Genomic DNA, 26,123 nt, shown 5'->3' on the forward strand with positions numbered 1-26,123 from the left:
CTGCTAACTGTGTCCCGGAAAAAAAAAAAAGTCTGACGTCAGGCAGCGTGACGTTTTCGGCTTGCGCGGCACGTGAGTGTATCAATGCGCACTGCACGCTGAGATATGATTGTGATTATGAATATTGCATGGATGAGGATTGGCGAAAATGAGATGATATTGTTTCTGCTTTGGGACACATTCAGTCTAAGATCATTTCTGTAAAGGTGGTGATCTATTTATTTATTTATTTAGTCAAACAAAGCTGATGTATATTTGTGGTGACTGTAAATATTGGTTTTGTGTAACCATGCAAGGCCTGGGGGCACACTCATAACAAAGACATAACACTATAAGAAGGGAAGAGACAGGGAAGAAGGAAGCACACACATTCATCAAGTCGTGACTCATCTTTTATCAAAACATCAACATGGATGTCACATGCAAACACGTGCGCAGACATACTAAATATCCTCTTCAAAGAGATGATAGAAAAAAGGAACGATTTTTCGAATATGTTAGTTAGCGTGTGTCCAAACTCCACTTTTCTCCTCGCACATTACTGTGTGGTTTGAGTGCATGTAACAGAAACCTGCCCCTGTTGTCAGGATTCATCGAATCGCCGCAGCCTGATGAGCAGCCGCTCACCTGATTGGCCGACAGAGGAGGATAAACAAGACGTACATTTTAGATGACGTATATCTGATGTGAGTGTGTTTACATTGGAAATGAAAACAGCCTGGATGCGCACAAATTGTAGCATCAACAGTGAAGTGACAACACAAAGAATACTAAAAATAAACAACACTAAATACTATAAGTTTATTTGGCCTGGACTGTAGTATTTTTGAAGTATTTTTATGGCATAAGGTTCCTGTCATGTTTTGGTACAGTAGGGTTGGGTTTTTGTTGTATTTTGGGTGTTCATGTTGGCTTTTGTCTGATTTGTCTCCCTTGTCTCGTTATCATTAACCTTGTCCACCTGCGTGTGTCTTCCCTTCCCAGTATGTGTGACCAATCAGTGCCCTCAGCCTATTGTGTTTCCCAGGTGTGTCTTGTTAGCGTCTCGTTAGTGTTGGTGTATTTAGTCAGTGGTGTTTGTTTCACGCGTGGTGGGAGCATTGTCTTGTCGTGGCATGCTGTGTTGGTGGCGTTTGCTGTCAAGTCAAGTCAAGTCAAGTCAAGTCAAGTCAAGTCAAGTCAAGTTTCCCCACATCCAAGCCAAGTCTCTCCACGTATTTAGTCAGTGGTGTTTGTCCCACGCGTGGTGGAAGCATTGTCTTGTCGTGGCATGCTGTGTTGGTGGTGTTTGCTGTCAAGTCAAGTCAAGTCAAGTTTCCCCACATCCAAGCCAAGTCTCTCCACATCCAAGCCAAGTCTCCCATGTCCCAGCCCAGTGTTCCACGTCCAGTCCAGTCATGGCGACCAGTCTGCTCACGTCCTGTCATGTCAACCAGCTTCCCCTTTCCCAGTCAAGTCTTGGTGCCCAGTCCTCTCACGTCCCATCTCGTCTTTTACTTATTCATTGACAATAAAGTTCCTTATCCCGGTCTCTCTCTCCACACATTTCTCTGTCGTTTCTCTGTCTCCCCTCATCCACTCGCACCACCCATCGTGACAGTTCCCATTGATTGGTATTATGTGACACACCATATATGCAACCTTTTAACATATAATTTCAGATGTATAATTTTTCATCTCAATTGCAAATATCTACATAATATACATACCCCTTTTCAGATGTTGTCAAAATGACATTATAGATATGTATAAGTAAAATTATAAGGACTTTGCAGATATTTGAAATACAAGCTCCAATTTTTCACATGTGTAATGTACTTAGTTGATATGTGCAAGTGAATTGTAGATATCTGTAATGAGACCTACTCATAAATGACAACAAAAGCCATTATTTTGTATTATAGGCAAAATGATATTTGACATTTCTGTATTTCAGTTTTTGACTAGAAAAATTAAAACTGAATTAAGTGTGACTATTAAGCAAGACGTTATTGACATCTATAATGTTCATTTGGGATATTCAAATTTGCTTTTAAACAAATACACTTGCCATATGAGTCACACTGGCAGATATCTGATACTGTATATGTCAGTCAGGCCTGATTCCGACGACAGAATATCTGATCCCATGTGGGTTCTTCCTCCACTCCCCTTTGCTGCCATGACGCATAACCGAATTGTAACACTTGGGAGCAAAAAATAGGAATTGTGTCACTCCAACCATGCAGTGTAAATTCAAAGTTCTTTCTTCAAGTTGCAGCCAAAGTGGGTGCTGAGGGTTGTGATTCACTTTTTGTTTCAATTGACGAAATTAGCGTTTGCATTTCAAGATCAATATAATGAACATACATACACAGACATCATTTGCACAAGATCTTACAAAGATGCTTGATTTTGAACAATGATCATTCTTGTCTTTGTAGAATTGTACAACATCACAATGAGAGCTGTATGTGTAGTTCAAATTGTATTCCATTATAGTATTGCACATTCCCACCAGTCATTGTTGAAGACGTAACAATGGCCAGTTAGAAAAGGCATTATTAAGATGCATGCAGCATGATTCAACCCGCGTCATTTCCTGTGGACCCCATAAACATGCGAGAGGGACACAGCAGACCAGCGCAGATCAGAGTCGGATGCAGAAACAACCTGACTCTCTAATCAACATGTCACTGTGTCACACCAGCGAGGTCTCATTAGCGACTGTATGCCTGTATGATTAGGTGTGAATGACGTCGCACGCCAGGCGGACCAGATCTGACATTGCCACACTCTCAATGTCTAATTGGACCGGTGCTAACTTGAGTTATGCTATTGTTGAGGGTGCTCCGGCTCAGACAAAGAAGCATGAAACAACAAAGGAATGTCTGAGGCAGAGACACAGAGGACAATCTAGCTCTGGCTGTTCAACAACAGCTCCACACATTCAACCTCTGAGGTAATGCACGATGGTGCACACACATAGTGTGAGCATTTGAATTTCACTCACATCCTCTACTCTAGTGAGGAGGAGGTGAGCTCCTGCTGGTGTTGATGTAGTTAGAATCGTTTTTGTATTCAAGTGATGAAACGTTATTCTGGAGGGTTAAGTGCACAGAGGAAAATGTCAGCTGTTAACTGTTTACAAGTGTGACGACTGACCTTTCCTACTATACCAGGGGTCTGCAACCTGCGGCTCTGGAGTTACATGTGGCTTTTTAGTCCCTCTCCTGTAAAGTAATAGAATTAAAAATAATAATAATTATTATCTTCTTTAAATGAATTAGACATTTTTATGTTCCAAGGCAAAAAAGAGATGGAAGGTAGATGAAAAAGTTTTAATTATGACCTAAAAATGTCTAAAAAGTGACCATAAAATGTCAAAAAAAGAAGATGAAAAGTAGAAAATTACCATTACATATCCATAAAATTGCCCAAACAGTCAGAAAATGTTTTAACACAGTCAAAAACAAAAAATTTTCAAAAGTAACTACCAAATGTCCAAAAACAAATGAAGAAATCCTGAAAATTGCCATATCATGTCCACAAAATTGCCCCCACAAAAAGTCAGAAAATTAATTTAAGAAAAGTCAGGTAAGAAAACATCCACAAAATGACCATGAAATGACCACAAAATCGCCAGTAAAAAAAGAAAAGAAAAGGAAAGTCAAAAAATTGATTAAAGAAATTGACAGGAAAGAAAATCTTCAAAAACAAAAGAAGAAATCCCGAAAATTACAATAAAATGTCCACAAAAATAACGAAAAAAAAGTCACAAAATTGATATAAGAAATGTCAGGAAATAAAAATTCTAAAAAGTAACTACCAAATTTCCCAAAACAAGAGAATCCCCAAAATTGACCACAAAATTACAAAAAAATAAATAAATAAATAAAATAGGAAAGTCAGAAAATTGATTAATGAAAAGGCAGGAAAGAAAATCTTCAAAAACAAAAGAAGACATCCCGAAAATTACAATAATTAAAATAAAAATAAAAATAAAATTACAATAATTAAAATTAAAATTAAATTAAAAAGAAAAAAGAAAAGTCCGAAAATTGATTTAAGAAATGTCAGGGAAGAAAAATTCTCAAAAGTAGCTAAAAATGTTTAAAAACAAAAGAAGAAATCCCAAAAATTACCATAAGATGTTCAAAAAATTAACAAAAGAAGAAGTCAGAAAATTGATTTAAGAAAAGGCAGGAAAGAAAACGTTAAAAAAGTAACCATAAAATGTCCAAAAACCAGAAGGAATCCCATAAAACATCAAATGTACACAAAACTGCCAAAAATATCAGAAAATTGATAGCAAAAAGGCAGAAAAATTGTCAAATAATAGCCATAAAATGTCCAAAAAGGGATAATCTTACCATAATACGTACATGTAATTGTCAACAATGTAAGAAATTTGACAAAAAGGCAGAAAAGTCTGTATCAAGAATTTAAAAAAACAAAAAAAACAAAACAGAAGACGAAAGGCAGATAAATATGAATTTCAAACTATTGGATGCTGCATATTTTTTGGGTTACAGTGCAACTCAAATTACCTAATGGATCCTGGATGGACATTAGGCTAACACTAACCCGGTTTCGTTCTTCACAATATTTGTATGTTTAGTGGCTCCAAACTAGTTTTTTTTTTGTGTTATTTATTTGGCCTATAATGGCTCTTTTGACAGTAAAGGTGGCCGACCCCTGTACAGACTAAGCAGTTCGAGGACTGATCGTGCAGACTCATGTCAAGGAAGTGTCTCATTAATGCACAGCGGTGGTGGCAGATCTTCAATCCATTAGTGTGTGGACATGTCTTGAGAAATGGACTGATGCCCAAAGTCAGACCAGGATAAAGGATACAGAAAATGGATGGATGGATTTTAGTGATATTTTTCCTGTTGTACTTCTCAGTGCTTGCTCATGTGTCCAGTTATTAATTAGATCTTGTGTCCTCCTGCCTCTACGCGTTTCCAACCAATCACCAGCCACTCCTTCACCAGACATGCAAACTGTACCAACATCATAAACTGACTGAAAATTCAATAACCCATAACTACTACTAGTAGTCTGTTACATCATTCTGACTATGTTTTTTGGTTTCCAATACAACTTGCATGTATTTTGTTCTTCCTGCACTCAAAAAAAAAGAAAAAAAAAAAAAAGAGGTTAGACAACACGAGATAGCATCTTAATTTGTCGGAAAGCTGTAAAATCTCCAACATTGTTCTGGCTGTGTGTGATTGAGACACTTGATGAGATTCAAAGCATCTATAGAGAACAATGGACTACGAACACACACACACACACACACACATGAAGCTGGGAGAACTTGAGAAATACTGAAGCTGATGCTGCGTCTTGTGACATACACACCAGCAACACGGGTGACTCATCAGCCACTCCTCACCCCTCCTTTCTCACCACCAATACATTTCTTCATACTCCTTTCAATCGGTTTCATCTGAGTTGCGTGGTCCCACTGAAGCCATCTTTGACAGAATAATCTTCACAAAGAAAGCCGAAGGTCACATGCCTGCGGTTGATTTGCTTCATGATGTGCCCACGTCTCATCACAGACACATTCATAAAAGCAGACCAGCTGCTCCTCTGCGCGGTGAATCAGCCTCGACTTTACCAGGTGTGTGGTGGCTGCAGCGCACATTTTGAAAAGTACAGCAACTCTGCTTTCATTAAAAGTGAAAGCGTTAAACCCGAAAAATAATAATGACCAACAGAGGGGAGCCTGGCGGTTCACTGCTTACCGCCACAAGTGTCTTCGAGCCCCGTTCACACGAAAGCCCGCTTCATTGTATCCACACGTTTCTTATCGTTTGGGCAGTTCGTCTACATGCCGGCGCGGTTTCGGAGCTTGAAACCAGGCTCCAGAGTGGAAAGATTTCAAGATACTAGGTCGTTCCAATGTGGACACCACAGCAGGATAGCTACTTCTCCCGTGACTGTGCTCGACGAACCGCCAGTCTGTCAACAACAATGGCAGATAGCCGTGTCTTTGTTGTTTTGCACAACTTCCTTAGCTTGTTTATGCTTTTACAGAAAAATGTTTTGTGTGATGTTGTACTTGAATCACCCAGCATTACCACTTATCCTGTGTTGTGTTTGTCTCACTTATCTGTATATATTACCAATACACGCCCGTGCAAACCGTTGAAGCGACTGGGCAGCCATCTTAGTCCTCCCATCTCACGAGCAGACTACTGTTTAAACTACTTTGATAACCCCCTTTTCTTTTATCGCTCAGTTGCTAGACCCCTGTTGTTTCTACTAAGTACTGCCTCAAATGTTCTCCAATTTCGATACTGTAAATGTATAGGATCGTATGCTGAGAAACGTTTCTTGGAAGGAGTAATATGCCGGCCTCGCAGCTTCAAAACCGAATATTCAGTGGTTGGTCTTCTTCGCTGATTCTTCTTCTACACTTTCCGTTAGCTACCTGTGGCAGCGCCACTCCAGACTTGCCATATATATTACAGCTGTTAAACGTCTTAGGCGTCTTCTTTTGGATGCTCACATGTCTTGAGACGGTTCTGTCTGTACAAGATTTGTTTGAGGAATGAAGCCGGCTTTGCTTGTGTGTAAACAGGGCCTTAGATGGCGAAAGAGAGGTAGGAGGGGGTGGAAAAACAAGGCTCAATGTGTGCTCTTTAAAGTGGAGCACAGTATGGACCTGGGAAAAAATAGATTAGCATTAAGCTACTTTTCATTTCCTCAAAGTTATATTTCCAATTTCTTGCGACAAAAATTACCTGAGAAAAGGCTCTAATAAGGAATACTTTAAAAAGACCAAAATCAATCTGAACACATCACACGGTCCTTGAGATCCCTTTTCCAGCCTCCGCAGAAGCCTGGTAATAATCTTGTTTATTTGATTCAGGTGTGTTGGAAGAGGCAAACATGGAAAACAGGCTGGATAGGTGCTCTCAAGGACTGGATTTGGAGACCCGTGTTCTATATTCTATTCTATATTTTAGCGACATCCAAGAATTGGGCCTTAGTTGACTTTTAATTGCAAGTGAAGAAAAAAAAAATTCAAATTTGGACAGATTGTCGACATGTGTGCACCCCGCCTAGCATATGTGACGCAGCTATCACCATCCTGCCTACACACCCAGACATGGTGTAAACGCAAGACCAATCAGATTACACTTCCAAAATTAAAAGAAAAAATGCGATTTTGTATTAATCCCATCAACATCATTTGTATGTTCTTAGTTATTAGTTGATTGTAATAAATGATCAATGATTTGTTTCTAAATGACATCCTTCTGCATGCCAACGCAAGGTTCGGCCACGAGGACTCTACTGACAGATCGTGCTCATCTTGCGGCAGCACACATCACCTGCCAAGGCTTGCAAGTGTGAGTCAACAACACGAGTGTGGATGAATATCGTCTGAGACATCACTAGGGCAGCTGCTGCAACCGCCCTGCCCATCCGTCACTTTTTTTCCCACACTGACACCACTCGACGAAACAAAAAGTGCAAACCCTCATGGATCAAAATGGGAAGTTCGATGCCGTTAGAGAACAACACGTTCCAGGATAAAAACACGAAAGCAGACTAGCAGGAGGCAATACGATACTGCACAACCTCGAAAAGTCTAATTAGGAAAAAGTCACACAAAATCTCAAACTGTCATCATGTTATACAGTAGTAGCCCCAGGCTTTCATATGACGTGTGCATCCTTGGGACTGTTTTATAATGGTTTTATGACGCATGCAGTGTCACTGCATATGTCACAGTTCCACTCGAAAAGAAACAATTTACTGATTAGTTGATTTAAAAAGTAACTTAGTTACTTTACTGATTGCTTGCTACAAAAAGTAACTTAATTACAATACTGATTACTTTCTTTAAAAAGTAACTCAGTTACTTTATTGATGACTTGCTTTAAAAAGTAACTCAGTTACTTTACTGATGACTTGCTTTAAAAAGTAACTCAGTTACTTTACTGATGACTTGCTTTAAAAAGTAACTCGGTTAGATTACAAGTTGCATTTAACAGGTACTGACAACCGTGCTGACACCAGGTTTTGCCACTTAATTGGAAGTGTGTTTTTATTAAAAACAAAACAAAAAAACAAAAAAAAAACACAGCAAACATTTTGACATGTCATAATTATTTTAGTTTTCAAAAAAAAGTCTTCAGGATTCTACTTAATGATAAATTAAAAAATACATTTGTTCTAGACTTCACTAAAAAAGTACATTTTTAAACAATTTCAAAGGTAAAGGTTTTGTTTTTTACTTGACATATTTAACAATTGATGTTTTAATGGCAAAAAATTCAACATTATTAATGTAAATTGTTTATAAATATTATATAACAATTTAATTCGTGGACATCCTGCAGTCACACACACGCAATCTGCTGTGACTTTGAATGCATACTGCCTTGCGATACATTTTTGTATTATATTATTATTAGGGGTTTGAATTGCCTAGTACCTGACGAGTTGATCCGTATCACGATTCATAGGTCACGATTCGATTCGATACCGATTAATCCCGATAAAATTTACAAGTCGATTGTTACGATTTCTTTTACTCAATTTAGAAAATACCATTCAGTAAACTTGTACATGTACACTGTAATATTTGTATGAAAATTTATTATTTATTGATCTCAAACTTCAGTTTTATAACTGTGAGCCACTGTATTTAACAAACAGGTTGTAACCTTTTTCATGTTAGAACAGCATTGAAATAAAATATTAAGGCTTAATGTTCCATTAATATAACATTCTTCCATGCTTAAGGTGTGAAAGTTAGACGTTTTGTTGAATATTTTTTCATCAAAAATGGATGTTAAAAAAAACGATTCGGCTGCCTATTGAATCGATTCGAGAATTGCGTGCTGTAGTATCGCGATATATTGCCGAATCGATTTTTTTTAACACCCCTAATTATTATTATTATTATTATTATTAACAGAGTGTTTTAGAAGCTACATAGATAACACTGTTGACAGCACAGAGTATGTAACAAACCGTAATATTTTTTGTTTTTACTGTAGCTGACAAAATCTCAAAATGGTAACTTTAACTTGCATATTGAAAACGTGAATCTTTCTCTTTCCTCTTGCTATTTATTGACACGTGAGTCTCAATGCTCTGAAAACGATGATGTCACTCCCTCAGACATGGGTGTAAATGTGAATATTCCCACAATGCATTTCGCTATGTTCAATACCAGAATTTCCCTTTCTACCATGTTCTATCATGTGTAGTTATTTGTTTAGATTAGTCGTTACTCCAAAATTCAAATATGAGCAAATTCTGCTGTTCAAGCTACTAATAAACCCTTTTTTTTTTTCTGAAAAAAACACTGTTTCAACAAATATTGGATTGGTTATGCGCAGAAATGACTCACGCTTAACTGTCAGCGAGCCGATAAGTGTGAACAGTGCGGGAGCAACGAGTGCAAAGAAGACACGTTTGAGAAGAAATGCAGCTGCGAGAATGAAGGTTGCCCGAGGCCGTCCTCGAACAGCCGAGTAGTCGTCATCACCTCTTCAGAGGCTGCGAACAAGCAGGTTGTCACACTGCTCACGGATGGCGAATAGCGGGTGACGAAGGAGGCCAATCATGGTCAAATGACATCGTGTGGAGGAAGAGCAAAGCTCACCGGAACGTTCACCTTGAGTGTTGAACAAGGTCAGCATGTGTCATGGTGACCGCGTCAGCTCAGAGGATGTATTGCTGGTGTGTGCTTGTCACCGTTGCGTTACTTTGTGTGCGAGAAATGACATGTCACTCATCAGCAAAGTGCTACTTCCCATTCAGCAACAATCCCGCTGAAGGACAGCAAAACAGTGGGGTGGGGGAGGGGCGGGTATGTGTGTGTGAAGCAGACCTTGTTCCTGAACTATGCATGACTAGCCAGCTGTCACAATGCATGGCACACAGGAAGGTAGTGTAGGCGGTAGATTGCTACAGACAGGAAGTCTACGCTGAAAACACCTTCAAGTTGCTGCTAGGACATTTGGTTTTGTATTTGCTAATTTACAAGCATGCTCTGTTGGGTTGAGATCAGTGCACTTTTTTTTTAAGACCACTATCATTCTGGACTGGTTAGCTCTAAACCAGGGGTCAGCAACCTTTCCTGTCTTTAGAGCCATTTTAGGACAAATAAATAACCAATAATCTGTCTGGACCCGCAAAACATTTGAACATTGTGATGAACGAGACTTGTTCGTGTTAGTTTAATGTACTGAGCTAATCGGAACTGCACCAGAACAGAAAAATATGCAACATCCAATACGTAGAGCTTCATATTCTTCTTGCTTTCATCTTCCGTTTGTTGTTGTTGTTGTTTTTTGTAATTTTTCATCCATTTTTAGACTTAGTAATATAACATGGCAATTTGCTATTTTCTACTTCTCTTCTTCCTTTTTTTCTGCCTTTTTTCTGCTTTTTTTGCTATCAATTATCTGAAATTTTTGGCAATTTTGTGGACATTTTATGGTGAATTTTGGGGATTTCTTTTTTGTTTTTGGACATTTTGTGGTGACTTTTTTCACGTTTTCTTTTCTGCTTTTTTTTTTTTTTTTTTTTTAATAATTTCTCTGGCATTTTTAGCAATTTAATGGACATTTTATGCTAATGTTCTGCTTTTCTTCTTCCTTATTGGACATTTTATGGTCATTTTTTTTTTCTTTTTAGACATTTTTAGATATTTTAAAAAAGCTTTTTCATCTACCTTTCGGCTCCCTTTTTCAGACAACTTCAAAAATTGGACTCTTGACATTTTTTGAATATTTATTGATTGATTTTTTTTATTCAATCATTAATTAATTTAAAGAATATTTTATCTAAAAATTAAAAATAAATACTGGTATTTAAAAAATATGAATTTCTACATTTTTTTTTTTTTTTTACAGATCCACAGGAGAGGGACTAAAGAGCCACATGTGGCTTCAGAGCCGCAGGTTGCAGCCCCCTACTTTCAACACAGTTAATCCAATCGGTGATAAAAAAAAATAAAAAAAATAAAAAAAATAAAAAAATTGAATAGCAGCAAAATTAATTGTGAAGGTCGGCCACTTATGCAAATGTGTAGAACCTCGGACGCTGCGCAGCAGTTCAGTCACTTTTGGTTGTGCCACTCGGAGCCTGGGGTCCCGAAAAACATGATCCTGAGTGATTTCCTGTGGTGTGGGATTTGTTCTGGGGTCTCTTTCATCCCCAATCTGCACATAAAACAGTCATGTACCCCACTTTATAGTCAGAAATCGAAACATGGTCACACTAAGTTAAGGTATATGAATGTAAAGTCATTCCTCTTGCACTGTATTTCCTGTAAAAAAAAAAAAAACTGTGAGAGAGAGTTTTCTATTTATAGACCAGAATGACTACATGCGGAACGTTGTTTTCGCTCCAGCCCTGCACCGTTCGGGATGACCGAGCGACCAACGGAGAAAAATCCACCATGCAGCCACCACCGAAGTTGCTCCAATGTCAAACGACCTTTCGCCTTGGGGACAATGACTCACGCTTCTCATTGAAGTAACTCCACCCACCACCCTCTTTCTATCACAGCGCTCCGTTGGCCTTCTTTATTTTACCTCCTCGCAATCCCCCAAGGACCTCCACTAAGGACTCTCAGCACCGTAATTGGTGGCATGGGTTCCAGCGAGGCTAGAGTAGGGGGTTGGAAAACAAGATGAGGATGAGTCATGATGGGAGTGAAGGGAGGGGGAGAACCCGGACCCCTACCCCGCCCGCCTCGCCGGTTGTAATGTGCCAACCACGACTGCCTTTTGTTTCATTCCAGAAAACTCAAAGTATTGATGAAATGTTTTCATTTGGCAGTAAAATCTATTTTTTTTCCCAAGCCTTGTTTGCAAGGGAATTCAGCTCGCTGCAATAATACAGTTTTACATGAAAAAATGTGGTGCAAGGCAGCTATAAATCAGGAAAACAAATTGTGTCATGTGCTTTTTTTTGTTACATTCAAACTTAAATGTAAAACAAATTACTCAAATTCTTGCAGTCTAAGTAAAAGTGTACACAATACTGTTCAAAGGTTATTTAGATTTTTTTTTTTTAAGCAATATCACAATGAACATACAGTATATAACTAGAAGGCCACTGCAATAAGCAGAGGGCAAAATTATGACTTATTTTCATTTTTGTTGACACCACCCTTATTTACATTTTTCCCCAAAAAATGTTTTTTACCACCATGGCAGTTATAAAACACAGTTGGCTAAATTATATGCATTTTTTCCCCCAAAAAAGCCAAGACTGAAACAACATGGGAAAAAAATAATAATAATAATAATAACAAAAGCAACCTAACCATGAGTTAAAAATCCTGGAAGTTCAAATTAACTTCAAATTGTTTGCATTTGTATTAATTCAAAACAATATATGATCATTTTCATGCTGCTTGATTAATAATGATAAAGATGCTTGTATTTTCTTCCTGTAAGTTTTATGTTGTCTTGGTTTTATTTGGGTAAATGTCTCCCATTCTTCAACAGAAGTCCTATTTTCAAAAAGATATTGCATAAGTCATTATAACTGTAAATGCATGCAATAGGTCTGACACTTTGACAAATTAATTCAACATCTCAGAAATAACATTAAGGTATTTTTATTGTTGCTTTTTGATATTAAGTGAATGCATAATAATGGATGCCACTTCCTGCCATTTCAGGTCATAGATCAACAACACAGTGAGACTCCCTCTAGCGGCATTAACAGTAATGACAGCTTTGTGACATAGAAGACCAAGAAAAAAATTATTAATTCAGTGGGGTGAGTTTGTCGTTACTGTTGTTGATCAAATTATATGAAAAAAATATATATATATATCCCTACTTATATCCAACCATTTAGCCATCTGTTTCAATTTTAAAACTCTACTATAGTGAATTACGTGATGGATTAGTAGCCTACCAGTTTGTTTGTTTGTTTGTTACTTGTACACGTTTGGCAAGAATGTTTTAGTGCATTGTTTTGTTTTGTTTTGTTTTCAAAGTCACGCAAGTACAGATAAAGAGAAGTTCAGCATGGCATTCAATGTACTCACCTTTTTTTAAAAGCTGACAGTCAGGTCATGGAGACAGAGCAGCAAGTTCTTTGCAGAGCGACACTGCCACCAAGTGAGCTTTTGGGTATTACTGGGGAAAAAAATAATCAACATTGTTGGCAGTGTAACGTGAAAGAAAATCGCAATAAAAAAATATTCTACTGTTTGTAGGCAAACCAGTGTGCTTTGCCATTTACGTTAGCATATGCTTGGTAACATTAATTTATGAATGGGATTGGCATTTCATTGCATTGCTCAAAATGAACGAAGCATTTATTGATGGACGTCATCATACTTGTCCTCTTCACCATCATTCGTTTCACTGTAACAATGCCAATTGGAATAGATGTCCAGTAGCATGCACAGATTTGGAACCTTATTCTAAACTGTGGACGCATTCAGTCAACGTAAACATTTTGTGGGGCGTTTTCACTCATATTTAAATATTGGACCGTCACTTCTTCAGCTATATATCTTGTGCCACCTAGTGGTGGCATAAAACTCTAACAATTTCTCTCTCTCTCTCTCCATACCATACAAATGCAATTGTGCTTCGCGAATAAATAATTAAAAGCCCGTTAGCTTATTGTGTGGTTGTAAATACTTTACTAAACTGGAAATCCGGCCGCCCCCCAAAAAACAACAACTTTTCTTTAGGTAGGCTAAATTTGTTCTATAATGCATCATATTTAGATGCAACCTATAGGGAGGTAAAACATTTGAAACTACTCTTAACGATTTCCATAAACATTTTAAAAGTATTCTATTACCTTGAGTGAATGTCATTAAAGTTCGACGTTATGCAGTTGCACTCTAAGTTGATTTTCCTGAGTTTGAGATGAAGCAGGAACGTGTTGACTTTGACACTGCATCTTCGAAAGGATCTATGCAGTGTCATGATGCCTTTGTTCAACACGGGTGGTCGAGTCTAGTTAAAGTACATTTCACAAGCTGTGAACACTTGGAAAAAAACAAGACACACTGTTCTGGATGTTCCTGCGGAAGTCCATTAAGTCCAGTGAAGATAGAGAGAGAAAAAAAGGGTTGGGAGAATTCTAACTTTGTGGAAGTTTTCTTTAAAAACCACGTGGCCTTTGAATGGAAAAAATAAATAGTGAAGGTGGCTGACTGTGTAATGGTAGAGGACAAAACATCTCCAGTAAGGACAGTCTCAAATTGGTGATTAACTCTAGCACATTTTGACTGTGGAGGGGGAAAGTCAACCCCATTTTTTTCTTTACAATATGTTTTATACACCATCATTAGTCTAAACATTGTATTCCGATTAATTTTATGAATTAAGCAGCAAAATTCACTCATTTTTATCCATCCCACGGAGCGGCCATTTATCACTTGCGTTGACTGAATATGACATCATAGTTGGTCAGGGCTCGGTTAACAACCAGTCACAGTTGACCTTTTTGGTCATGTGACATTCACAAGCTGAGCCATGATTGGTCATTAGCTGAACCCTGAGCAACTGTGGCATCATTTTCAGTCAACAGCAAATGACAAAATGGCCACCACCTGAGACTTTGCTACTTAATTAACACAATACTAATCAAAATGATGTGTTTAGATGAGTGGCAGCATATGCCAAACATTATTGTAAATAAAGCTTTTGGGTTGACTTCAATAAAAGTGTGAAGTCTAAACATTAAGATGTCAATGTCATGTAAAGGTTGAGTCAATGGATCAGGTTTGAAAATCTCGTTTTTATTTTAAGTATTGCATTTCCAACTTTGCAACAAAACACGTTGATCAGAGTGCATGTTTTACAAAGGATGGTCACAGGTTCAGAACAAGACGACTCCCCACTAGGGTCTCGTTTCGTCGCCTTAACTTCACCTCACGGACCCGTTTTCCTCACCGACACCGGAGTGTAGTTTCCCAAAAACAAAAACAAAAAACACTGCAACATCCACTTTTGGGGGGCTGCCTGGACTATTAAAAGCAGAGCAGAGCCCGCCTGCAACGTTAACCACACACACAAGGTTGCTTGTTTGGAACCAAAACCTCAGAAGATATAAAATATCCAAGATTTGTCAGAGAAGTTCCAGGACTTGTGACAAATCCACATTGTGACACAGTCCTGAAACATTTTTGACACACCTTGACGCGTCATCTGACACAGCACAGGTTTGTCAAAGCAACATGAGGAAGAAATGGCTAAAGATGGCTAAAAAGTCACAGAGGGGCAGAGTCTATGTAAACCGTCCCTCAGGCAAAACGATCGACAGAGTGAGCGAGAGGACACTGAGGTGATGTTCCGACGTGGTTTTGGCATTTTCTGTTTGTAAGATCAAGCACCAGTGGTCACGTTCTGATTAACACCCTCAAACTCTACTCGTTTTTTTTCTGTTGAATCCCCCTATGGAGGTGCTGTCAAGTGTAAGACACGTGTTATCAACTAAAAAGACAAATCTAGTCAAGAGTATACAATCCTCATGTATGAGGAAAGTGGCGTTTTTGAAAGACCCCAGTTTGGGTAGCTAGTAGCTGGCTCAGCATACGCCCATGGCGATGACCCCGCCCCCTTCTTCCAACCAGTTGTATCACGCGTGGATATATTGCTGCATTCGAGGATGGTCGAAAGTGGGACTTTTCCGAGTTCAAACCAGGAAGTGTGTACGGGAATGCCCCCTTGAACTCGAAATTTCCACTGGCGAAGTCGGAAGAAAAAAAGGACCCCGACTTCACCGGCGGACTACAATGTGACGTCACTCTGAATGGCAAAACACAATTTACTCGAATATAAAATTAGATTTCTTCATTCATAAATATTCGACATAACTTCACGTAACACAACGTACGTGACAGTATTGCCGCTATCTCCCTGCATGAAATTATACTGTCAACTACTTAACTGAATGGAATGCTTATGAAATAAGATTAAAACTATAAATGAAGCAAAATCACAAAAAGGTAAGTTTTCTAGAGGTAAAAGTGAGTTTTACGGACCAAAATAAAAAAATAATTTATCACTATCCGCCATTTTGGTTGTTTACGTTTGCCTCGAACGCTTTCAGGTCGGAATTGGGAAGTTTCAACTCGGATATTTCCGACTTCCGACCATCCTCGAATGCAGCATATTGTAATGTGGGGGTGGGAGAGGGAGAGGGTCAACCTCCAAACAAGACAGGTGATTCCAAACAGGCTCAGCAACTAGGAGCAGCTTTGGGGTCATTTACATTTCAAGTGTCCATCGAATAAACATCAAAAGCAAAAGAAAATGGCTACATTATGTTACACCAAAGACCCCCCCCCAAAGAAAACAACACAAAATACATTTTTTTCAAAATAAGGAATGAGGAATCAAAATAAGACAGGATGAAAATAAGTTATTTTTTCCCCCCTCTCTTTACGTCTGCTCTGAGAGGGATGGAGAAATAAATATTCAAAAGATGTTTTGTTAAAATTCAAAAGGGCAGAAAAGAAGAAGAAAAAAAAAAACAGCGGGTGAAGTGCAATTCTTAATGCCAGTGGAGTTGGGATGGCTAACTTTAACAACCCGTTTCTTTTCCCCAACAAGTGGGATCACCTGACCACCAGTGGAATGCCATACGCACACATGCACACACACGCACACACTCCTAGAGAATATCACGTGTAATAAATTAAACTCTGCAGCTTCCATCCCGTAACCTTGCGCAACAGCAGACAGCAACACAATAATAAACTTGGCCACGCCCACCACACATCCATATATGGACTTTCAAATGCACAATAAACACAAGTCAGCAACAGAGGCAAAAGTTCTATCCATGAGCTCTACTTTTTTTTTTCTTTCATTTAACATTAATTTATTAAGCTATTTGTATGTACAAAGGAAAAAAAAATAAAACATAACTTTGCTTCTTTTTGGACGGTCACAAAGGGAGAAACGATGACGAGTTATTGCTTGTTACTGCTGGAGAGAAGGTGGACGTCAATTCCCAACGTATCTTTGTTGCTGTTGTGTTGTGCCGCATCAGCTGGAAAGTATTTAAGTGCAGGGTCGCTCGTCACCGCGTTGCACAGGAATGACTTTTTTTGGGTGGTGGTCTTGCTCCGTGCTCGCGTGTGGAAGCGGATGGACGACTTTGCACAATTAGCACCGAGTCCAGTGTCCAAGACCAGACAGATTTGGCGTCTTTGGCGGCGGCGGGTGATGTCGCCCCCGCGCCGTGTGCTTTCCTTTGGCCGGGCCCCAACGCCGAAGCACCCGTCAGCTGAGCTTAGAGCGACTTAATAGCAAAGAGTTCAAGTGCATTGTGGGTCGTGTTTGGGGTTGTATGTAGTGCTGTCACTATTGAATATTTTTTTTTTTTTTTAGAATTGATTAATCTATTGATCATTTTAACTTCGCATTAAAGCATGGCCTGATTATTGTTTATTAACCAATGATTGGTGTTTATTTTGTACTTCTTATTTATATAGTGATTTAAAAAAGGTGGATCGATGTAGTATGTTACCGGTTTGGTCATTGTTTTCCAAAGTCAAAACAGATGTTTACAAATGTCTTATTTTGATTAAACACAGAAGATAATCGATCTTCTTTCATTGAGGACTACAGATATTAGCGAACAATTACTGTTGATATACTGAAATCAGAGGATTTGGACAATTTTAAATGAAAAAAAGGCTCCAAACAATCACTCGATTATTAAAATAACTGTGGATTAATTTTGACAGCTCTATTTGTTGTATGTGTGGGTTGAAACTCTCGAGAGTTTTTCTAAAAACATTGTAGGTGATGCACCACAAAAATATTTGAATACAGTGTTTCACTGTAAATTTGCTATTGACTGAATTTTTGTTGGAACCTGTAATTTGCTGAAAAACTCACCGATTTGCTGTTTTTTGTGCTCAGAGGACAAAGCACGGTATTTAGTTTCAAATTAATGATGGGCGAGTTGCGATACCACTAGGCCTTATTTCAAGGTATCAGTACTTGTGTCGGCCATTTTACGATCAGGAAATAGAAATTACAAAAATAGAAAATTCCCGTTAATTCATGCAATTTTACAAATAAATTCTTTATTGTGATATTATAGGTATTTCTTTTAAAATTATCAGTTTTTTTTTAGGGGGAAATTTTAGTACTCATGTATCAGGTATCGGTGCTTTCTCAAGAGTTGAGTGGTATCAAACCTCCCTACCTGAAATGTAAAGAAAATGATTCCTATTTGTGGGGGTCCTTGGTACCCAGACCCAAAAAATATGAAAGCCCCCATCCAAGACATTAGATTCCGCTCTAACAGGAGTCTTTTGTTGCAGGGAACACAAGCAGGTGAACAGATGCCGGTGGGCACGGCTGGATGGGCGCACGGGATACACCAGATGGGAGGGCAGGGGGCAGCAGCAGGAGGAGGAGGAGGAAGAGGAGGAGGAGGTGTTTGCGGCGGCGGTGGTGTCGGCGGCGTGTATCTTCTAGGAGGAGAAGGCAAGTTTGACACTACAGGAGGAGTATCCCTCGTCACTGGCCATGCTCTGCAGGCTGCTGTGGTCGTCCAGGTCGCTGGCGCTGGCCGTGCTCAGACTGTCCAGCTCCCCGTGGGAGAACTCGGTGCTCTCCACGTCCACCTCGATCTCCTCTGTGGCACACACAAGACAGCAACGTCAAATCCCTCATCGGCACTCGTAACAAAGTCATGACATACAGACACGGTTAAGCAGCTATTGATTTGAAATAATCGATATCAAATGTGTCGAGAAAATTCCAAGGTTGTTGGTTTTGTTACGGTTCCATGTTTTCCATTGTCCCCAACTTTTATATCGCGTCACATTCGATGTCTTGATTTTTTTCCCCCATTTTTAATTGAACTTCCTTATTCCGGTTCATAACAAAATAAATCTACTTAAAATCACATTTAAAATCAACCCCACAGGCTCATGTATTAAATTAATTACCAAAGACTAAATCAAAGGACATTTTCACTCTAGTTAGTTTTAGTTAGTTTTGTAGTTCCAGTTAATTTTTGTTTTTTAAAATAATTTTCAATTTTATTTTATTTTGTTCACAAAAATGTTTTCTTTTTAGTTTTTTTTTTCCATTAGTGTTGATTAACTAAAATAACCTTGCTAAAGACAAGTGAAAACGAAGTACAGTACAGTGCTCAACCTAGTTTTGACCAAAGATGATTATTGAATTTCAATCTCTATCAGTCCTGCTTTTTACGCCTACCAAAAGTGACAACTAAGTTAATCTTATGTACTGTATATTGTGAAAAAAATAAGAGTTTGTTGACTGTAAACAGAGTGTTGGGCACTAAGGCTGCACAATATTAGGAGTGTGACGATATATCAATATAGTGATAAATCGTGATCCTTTGTCTCCCGATAGATTATCGATACGCCTACGCAAGTATCACAATATTTGTAGTTAATATACAGCCACTATAACGGCTCCATTGTTTATTACTTATTGAGCAATTACTTGGCAGGCCACTAGGGGGGGGCGCCTCAGAAGAGTGGCGGGGAAATGGACGGAAGTCTTCAGGCGAAGAAGAATGATGAGCTTAGTTTATTATTATTATTATTATTATTAATTTTGTTATTTTTTAACTTATATTTTTAGATATATGTATTTATATATTCTATTATGTATTATTTATTTATATTATTTTTATTATATGAATTAGCACAATTATTTATTTATTTATTATTGTTTTTTATTATTTATTGATATTTATTTATTTTAATTGTTATTTTATTTTTATTTATATTATTCTTATTTTATGATTAGTTTTATCGTAGATTATCGTGGATTTATTACCCGAGCAATATATCGATAATCGTGGTATCGTCATACCGTGAGATAATCGTTATCGTGAGCCTTATATAGCATATCTTATCATATTGTGAGGTATCCAGAGGTTCCCACCCCTATACAATATATAAAAAAATATCAATATCGTGATATTGTTCCATACAATATGCATATTGCAAAGACATGCAATATGTTTCATACGTTTTATCTGAATTTGACCAGTCGCTAACTAAAATGTGCACGGCCATCCATAGTTGAACATTATCGAGAGGTAATTGCAATTTATTAACTATGAGTTTTTTGCTGAATAAAAATGTCTTTTCTTTGGCTACATGTTAAATATCTCAATAATATCGCTATATTCAGCAATTATATCGCATATCGCATTATTTTCCAATATAATGCAGCCCTAATGGGCAGCACTGAAGCAAAAAGACAGCTGGCCACCTCTGATGAGAATGTCGAACACTGGAACGCCAAAAGATCTTACGATTCAATATTTACACTATATATATATATCAATATATCCACGTATGCGATCCAGCTCCCGGCAGTTGTTCACTGAAACTTTTTGCTTTGCGAGTGCAACGTTGACTTATTGACTCGAATCTGACATGACGATCTGTTTTGTTACTAGTAGATCCAAACAACAAAGTGACCTTGGTCGGAGTCGGAGCGCTCGGAGCCGAGGGTGGAGCCCACGCTGTCCATGCGTATCCTCTCGCCCTCCGCGGCCCCGCCTCCGCCTCCTCTCAGCAGCTCCAGTTGGCGCTGGAGGTGCCTCTGCTCACGCTCCAGAGACTCCAGCTGGTACTGGCTCTTCCTGTCCGCTTCTTCAAGTTTCTGGAGGCGGGACATAGAAAAGAGGGCGGGGTCAAACTGAACTGAAGTGCATCGACACACGTTAAATAAAAGAGGAGGAAGATAGATGATTTGATTGAAAAACAAAATTAGTGGAAAGGTGATGTTAACAGCATCAAAATTATATAAAAAAAACATCATAAAATATTTTACATGATGTGAAGTGAATCTATACATATGTTTCTATGATACTCTAATTTTCTGAGATGCGCTCATATGTAAGGAATGTACATGCTGACTGACCTTTATATGTGCTTTGGCTTTGTTCAGCAGGCCCAGGGTGGTATGACGGCTGCAGTCCGGTCCCAGCGGGATGAGGGTCTTCAAGCGTTCCAGACACAGCCGCAGGTGAGCCCGTCTGGAGACAAAATGTAAAGGAAGGGTTAATAATACAGTGGGGAAGAAAATGTATGTAGCATTCATTTTTGCTTTTATTTGATACTTTGTGACAGTTAATGCGTGCTTTATTGCTTCCATTTTGTCACTTGTTCTTATATTTATATGTCAGTTACTAAATTATTTCTGGTGCATGTTATGATGGTGATAATTTGAATAAAAACGTAACTAAATTGAAATGGTTGAATTCATCCAAAAAGCCCATACTGCACAGTGGACCCAAAACCTCTACACTCTGGAATTAATAGACTGAAAATTGTGTTCAGTCTATTCACAATGCCCCTTTGTACAGTAAAGTACAGTAGCTGTCCAAGTCTGTTATTTCCAGAATTGGCGGCAATTGGCCTTTTACGGGCACAGAGGGGCAATCAACACACAGAAAATGGCCCACATGTTTCTGATTGTGCCACTGTTCACAGACATACAGTAAACTAGAGCAGGCCCACATACATGCTTGTGTGGCGGCCATGTTGGCAGGGGCAACTTTCCAATCAAAGGGAACACAGTGACACGTACAGGGGATATGTGGCACGGATATTGGGCATTTTGACGAATATTCATATTGGCCTTTAAAAAAAAAAAAGAAAAAAAAAAGAAAAATCTGACGGCTGATATAAGGTAAATCGAAAACTATTTTAATTTCAGGGAACTATTTATTTAAAATTTAACTTAATTTTAATTGCTGACCCTGGGAACCTTCGGAACATTTTGTTTTTGAATTGTTAAAGTTTAAAATTTCAAGTAATTTAAAATTTTGGGGAAAAAAATTACTGAAAAAAACCCCAATAGAGCGATATGGTATTTACTTGTTTAAGTTTCCATTTCACTTTTTAAGACGTACTGATAACCTTGGGAGCTCCCTGAACATCTTGTTAGGAATTTAAAAAGGGGTCTATTTTCTAAGATAAAAAATAATAATAATAATAATAAAAAAAAATTCTACATTGTGAAAAGTAAAAAAAAAAAGTTCAATAACTATGCTTTAAGACATTACAGCAGAGTCAAGATTGGCATTTATTTTGTATTTAAAAAAAAAATGCAGATGCCAATATCACCCCCACCCCCTTTTTTTTTTCCTAACAGAAAATGAATATCAGCTCCAAATATCTAAGTTATCTAATATATGTTATCGGCCTCCTTGATTACTAATAATCGCCCCCCCCCCCCCCAAAAAAAAAAACACAAAAAAAACAAAAAACAAAAAACAAACAAAAACAAAAACATATGGTAGCAGAAGGGCGACTGTCCCATCAAAGAAAATGGAATGTGTGAACAAAACAAAACAAAAACAAATTTTGAGAACAAAACAAATTTTGTTCTCTATTGGTTGAACGGACAACCCCCCCATTTCGTCTGTTACATCGAGGCACCACTATATACACAAGGTGTTTTTTTTCTTTTCCCCCTCTCATGTCAGTGCTAATCAGTGAGCGTTTAAAAGGCTAAACACAGATGTCAACCGTTACCGACTTCACTGTGGCGGCAACCAATTTACAATTGAGTGCTAATGAGGAGATAGGAAAGCTTTGCACTTCAGCACCCTAACGTTAGATGTGCTGCGTAATCTTGGGGAATATTGTACGGCACATACGCACACTAATATAGAAAGCAAGAGCTGAACAGTTTCCTGCATTGTCAATAAGTTATAGCGAGTGCCTCATGGTTTAAGCCTCTGGGCGGGTACATGGTCCACTGCTGGTATTTCTCTCAGCCAGCTTCAGTTTCCCCGCTCATCTTCATAACAAATATCTTTGAAATGATAGGTGCCGTGAAGGGAGGAAAGGTGTAATGGCATTTCCTGGACCTCTCTCCGCCTATACGTTCCATCATCTCGACAGCACCTTATTGGGTGAGTGTGGGAAGGCCTGGGGTGACATCTATCCTGCTAATGGCCCGGAGTTGAGAGATAAAGAGAGATAATTATGGCTATAACACAATCAGCGCTCCATTAACAGGAGCTGCCCTTTCAGCCCGCCTGTAGGGATGGGTGGAAGGCTATTCGGAGTCTTGGGGGGCTCAGTGTAGTGACCCACACACACTGGGATTTCAAAGCGCCAACTACTTTCTGTTGCTTTAAGATTGGTGGAGACGAGTGCAGCCTGCAATATCCATTTGAGGTTAACGCAACGTGAACATGGATGCCGCTGATAAGAACAAGAGTGCAAACCAAAGAAAAAGATTGCGCTTGAACTCGACACGCGCAAGACGAGTGCTCTTCGAATGAAGAAGGGGGTGTCATGATGCAATCTGTGGCGCTTGAAGTTTGGAGGTCACAAGACATGCACGCAAGGTATGCTTCTAGTCTGGCTGTTAGCATGATGTCTATCAGTCTGGCTCGGGTCTTTTGTCAACGCCTTATCTACTATTCACGGGGGCCTCGCAAAGTCTGAGTCTACCTCACATGGGCACCCAAAGCCCCACTTCAACCACGTTATCAGCTGACAGTTCATCTCTCATTCCAAGAAGCCTGGCTCCACCTGGGAGATGTCTCTAATGCACGGCCAGTCTTCATAAAACAAATAAAATAAATTAACAAAGGTTGGTGAAGAGACTGATCGTAAGCCAGATACCTTTACTGTCCAAAACCCAAACCAAATAAAGAGGAAATGCGACATCTCTATGGTAACGGGCTGCTCAGGACTGTTAAAAAAACTGCTAATGCAGTATGCGGCGAGTAATTATGAGGGGGTAAAAATACACCAAAGAGACAGATAATGAAGGCTAAAGTGCAGGTCACGAGGATCTGCCTGGCCAAGTCAAAGTCCAGTGAACAAACTCCAGACCCCAAACAACACCAAGATGTTGCTTTCTGCTCTGAGAAGGTATCTCAGCAGACAACCAAAACACTGATCATCTCAGTTCTCCCTGGACCTGACTTGTCTCTGATCCGCACAGGGACCCACAGAGTAGTACCATGCTACCATGGTAGATTCAGTTCTGGCTTCTCGCACTAAGATTTGTATTTGTGACTGTGAGGTGTCGCTTGTTGCACGGCTTTTGCCGAGGCCGTGCGAAATCACAAGAATCATTTAACACCCGCATAGCAATGATGTCGTGCAGTCACATAGAGCAAAGACCTACAAGACCTCCATTTGGTCAGGTTAAGGTCTAAAAAGTCTATGGTCAAGTAGGCCAACAATAATCTTTATAAAGTGGATGCAGTGGATGTTTCTAAGTGCTCTATAAATATAGAGTTCAGTTGAGTGATAGGAGTCAGCATCCTAACTGCATTATTTGCAATGGCAAGTTGAGCAATTCTACTAGCTATCGAGCATAACTAAAAGATCACTCCCTTCATCCCGCATGGAGATGGGGAATACAAAATACACTTTTTAAATTCATTTTGTTAACCAGTAAGCCCTATACAAATGTCTTGAATTTGAAAAGACAAAAAAAAAAATTCCTTTTATTTTTCAATAAAGAAGGGTTCAGTGAATGCGAGGAAACAAGTGGTGTTCACTTCAGTACCTCCAAGGTTAAGAACCACTGGTCTGGTAGTTTTTGTGAGGGCTGACTGTTGAATTTGACATCGCAGAAACAGAAGACAACAGTACATACTGTATCTAAGATGGCAACAAATACAATTCACAATGAATTTGCATTTAACCCAGGCTGCGAGGTTGCTATGGTAGCACATCAAAGAAGCATATCTTGTTTGATCGTGCTACAGGCCATAATTAAGGAGACTGAGATGCTGGTCCTGTGAAAAGATCCATTTCTTCTACACTGGCTTTATTTTGTAGAGCTTCACATCTTGTGCAATTGTTGATACCGTCTGTAATGTTGAAGCACTTCTTGTTCTGTTCTTTTGGACACCATCTTGTGTACCATGTGATCTCCGGTTTTAGAAAGACAAGTGGCTCACTGGCAGCATGTTGCCTTCAAACACCTTTAATGCAGCTCTTAGTGATAGACAAGATTGCAAAATGTCTACATGGCTTTTGTCCTGATGTCTGGACACATGCCAGGCTCTTGTTGGGAACACTTTGATAATTGAAGAGCTGATTGTGTACAGCCAGGAGGACGACAGACAGTCTGTTTACTGTGGACTGAGCCTGGCAAGCCAAGTATTTGGAAAAAAGAAATTTCATTTGCAGTTAGGCAACAAGTAAGTGAGTAAAGATAGCTGAAAGCGGATGCAGTTTTATCATGAAAGTTTGTCCTGCCAGCACTATCTTTAAATGTGTCACTAAGAGGTTAAAGGCCATGGGCTTGTGGTTAATTGGGAGGCCCTCAATGGGTTCCTAAGCCCTGCAATTGATAGCTTATCATGTAGACCCACAGAGTTTAAGTCATTTCCGCCGAGTAATATGAGTGGCGTCTTGCTACCATAAATAGACAGTACAGCCAGTAGAGAGTCCCTTCATTCCTCACTATGCAGATTCTTGAATGGAGTTTACATGTTCTCCCCATTCTTGTGTGGGTTTTCTCCATGTAATCAGGCTTTCTGGAAATATCCAGCGTAGATTTGAATTAATGTATGTGTTTACACGGGTCTCTTCCTGTTTGTGTGCTTAAGTGTGTTCTTATGACTTGTGTTCCTGATGGTCCCACTCCCCAGATGGGTACGCAGGAGGGCAGCTCTGCCTTTTGGCTTTGACATGTGAGCGAGGAGCCAGCTGACCATGGGTCACCGCACCCCACCTCTCCTGCCTCACCTCACCTCACCTCACCTCCCCGTCGATCACATGAGCACAGTGCCTTTTCTATTGCAAGACTTTAATTCATTTCCATTTGCTGCACTGTGTATGCAATCTTTTTTTTTTTAGATTCAGCACTAATGTGCTTAGTAGCAGCTTCAGTTGAGCTTTGAAATGTGAGAAAACAGACTCCAGTGTGGGTTTTATTTTTACAGAAGCACTTTCATTCTCTCCCATCTGGTATATGAGAGCTGCCCACCTACTCTTACAGCACCAACGCACATCACATGTACATCTCTTTTAGTCAGTTCAAAGGAGTGTGGTTCACCACTCGCCTCCTCCCGCACTCGGCTATCATCCCCGAAGTTCTGAACACACAGGACGAGCAACTGTCCAGCACACACACAGATGCAAGCATCACAAAAAAAACAACAATCAAAAT

The 26,123-nt window shown here is 39.1% G+C and overlaps 1 protein-coding gene and 1 long non-coding RNA gene across 5 annotated transcripts in view; both read right to left on the minus strand.

Moving 5' to 3' along the window:
• Positions 1-14,391, minus strand: part of LOC144020269 (uncharacterized) — a 32,462-nt gene extending 18,071 nt beyond the window's left edge. For 2 of the 3 annotated variants that reach the window (XR_013283842.1, XR_013283840.1), the window contains exons 1-3: positions 13,804-14,391; positions 13,034-13,124; positions 3,145-3,212 (exon numbers count right to left, since the gene is read on the minus strand). This is a non-coding gene — a long non-coding RNA (uncharacterized LOC144020269). The remainder of the gene's footprint in view (positions 1-3,144; positions 3,213-13,033; positions 13,125-13,803) is intronic. The other variant, XR_013283841.1, reaches the window with a different exon arrangement.
• Positions 14,392-14,728: 337 nt separating this feature from the next.
• The window catches only part of mxi1 (max interactor 1, dimerization protein), a 31,015-nt gene continuing 19,620 nt past the window's right edge, over positions 14,729-26,123 (minus strand). For both annotated transcript variants that reach the window (XM_077523567.1, XM_077523568.1), the window contains exons 4-6: positions 20,889-21,003; positions 20,444-20,627; positions 14,729-18,609 (exon numbers count right to left, since the gene is read on the minus strand). In XM_077523567.1, the coding sequence (XP_077379693.1) occupies positions 18,446-18,609; positions 20,444-20,627; positions 20,889-21,003 (463 nt within the window). In that variant the 3' untranslated portion in view covers positions 14,729-18,445. The remainder of the gene's footprint in view (positions 18,610-20,443; positions 20,628-20,888; positions 21,004-26,123) is intronic.

This window comes from Festucalex cinctus, chromosome 6, assembly GCF_051991245.1.
Source record: "Festucalex cinctus isolate MCC-2025b chromosome 6, RoL_Fcin_1.0, whole genome shotgun sequence".
Classification (NCBI taxonomy): Eukaryota; Metazoa; Chordata; class Actinopteri; order Syngnathiformes; family Syngnathidae; genus Festucalex; species Festucalex cinctus.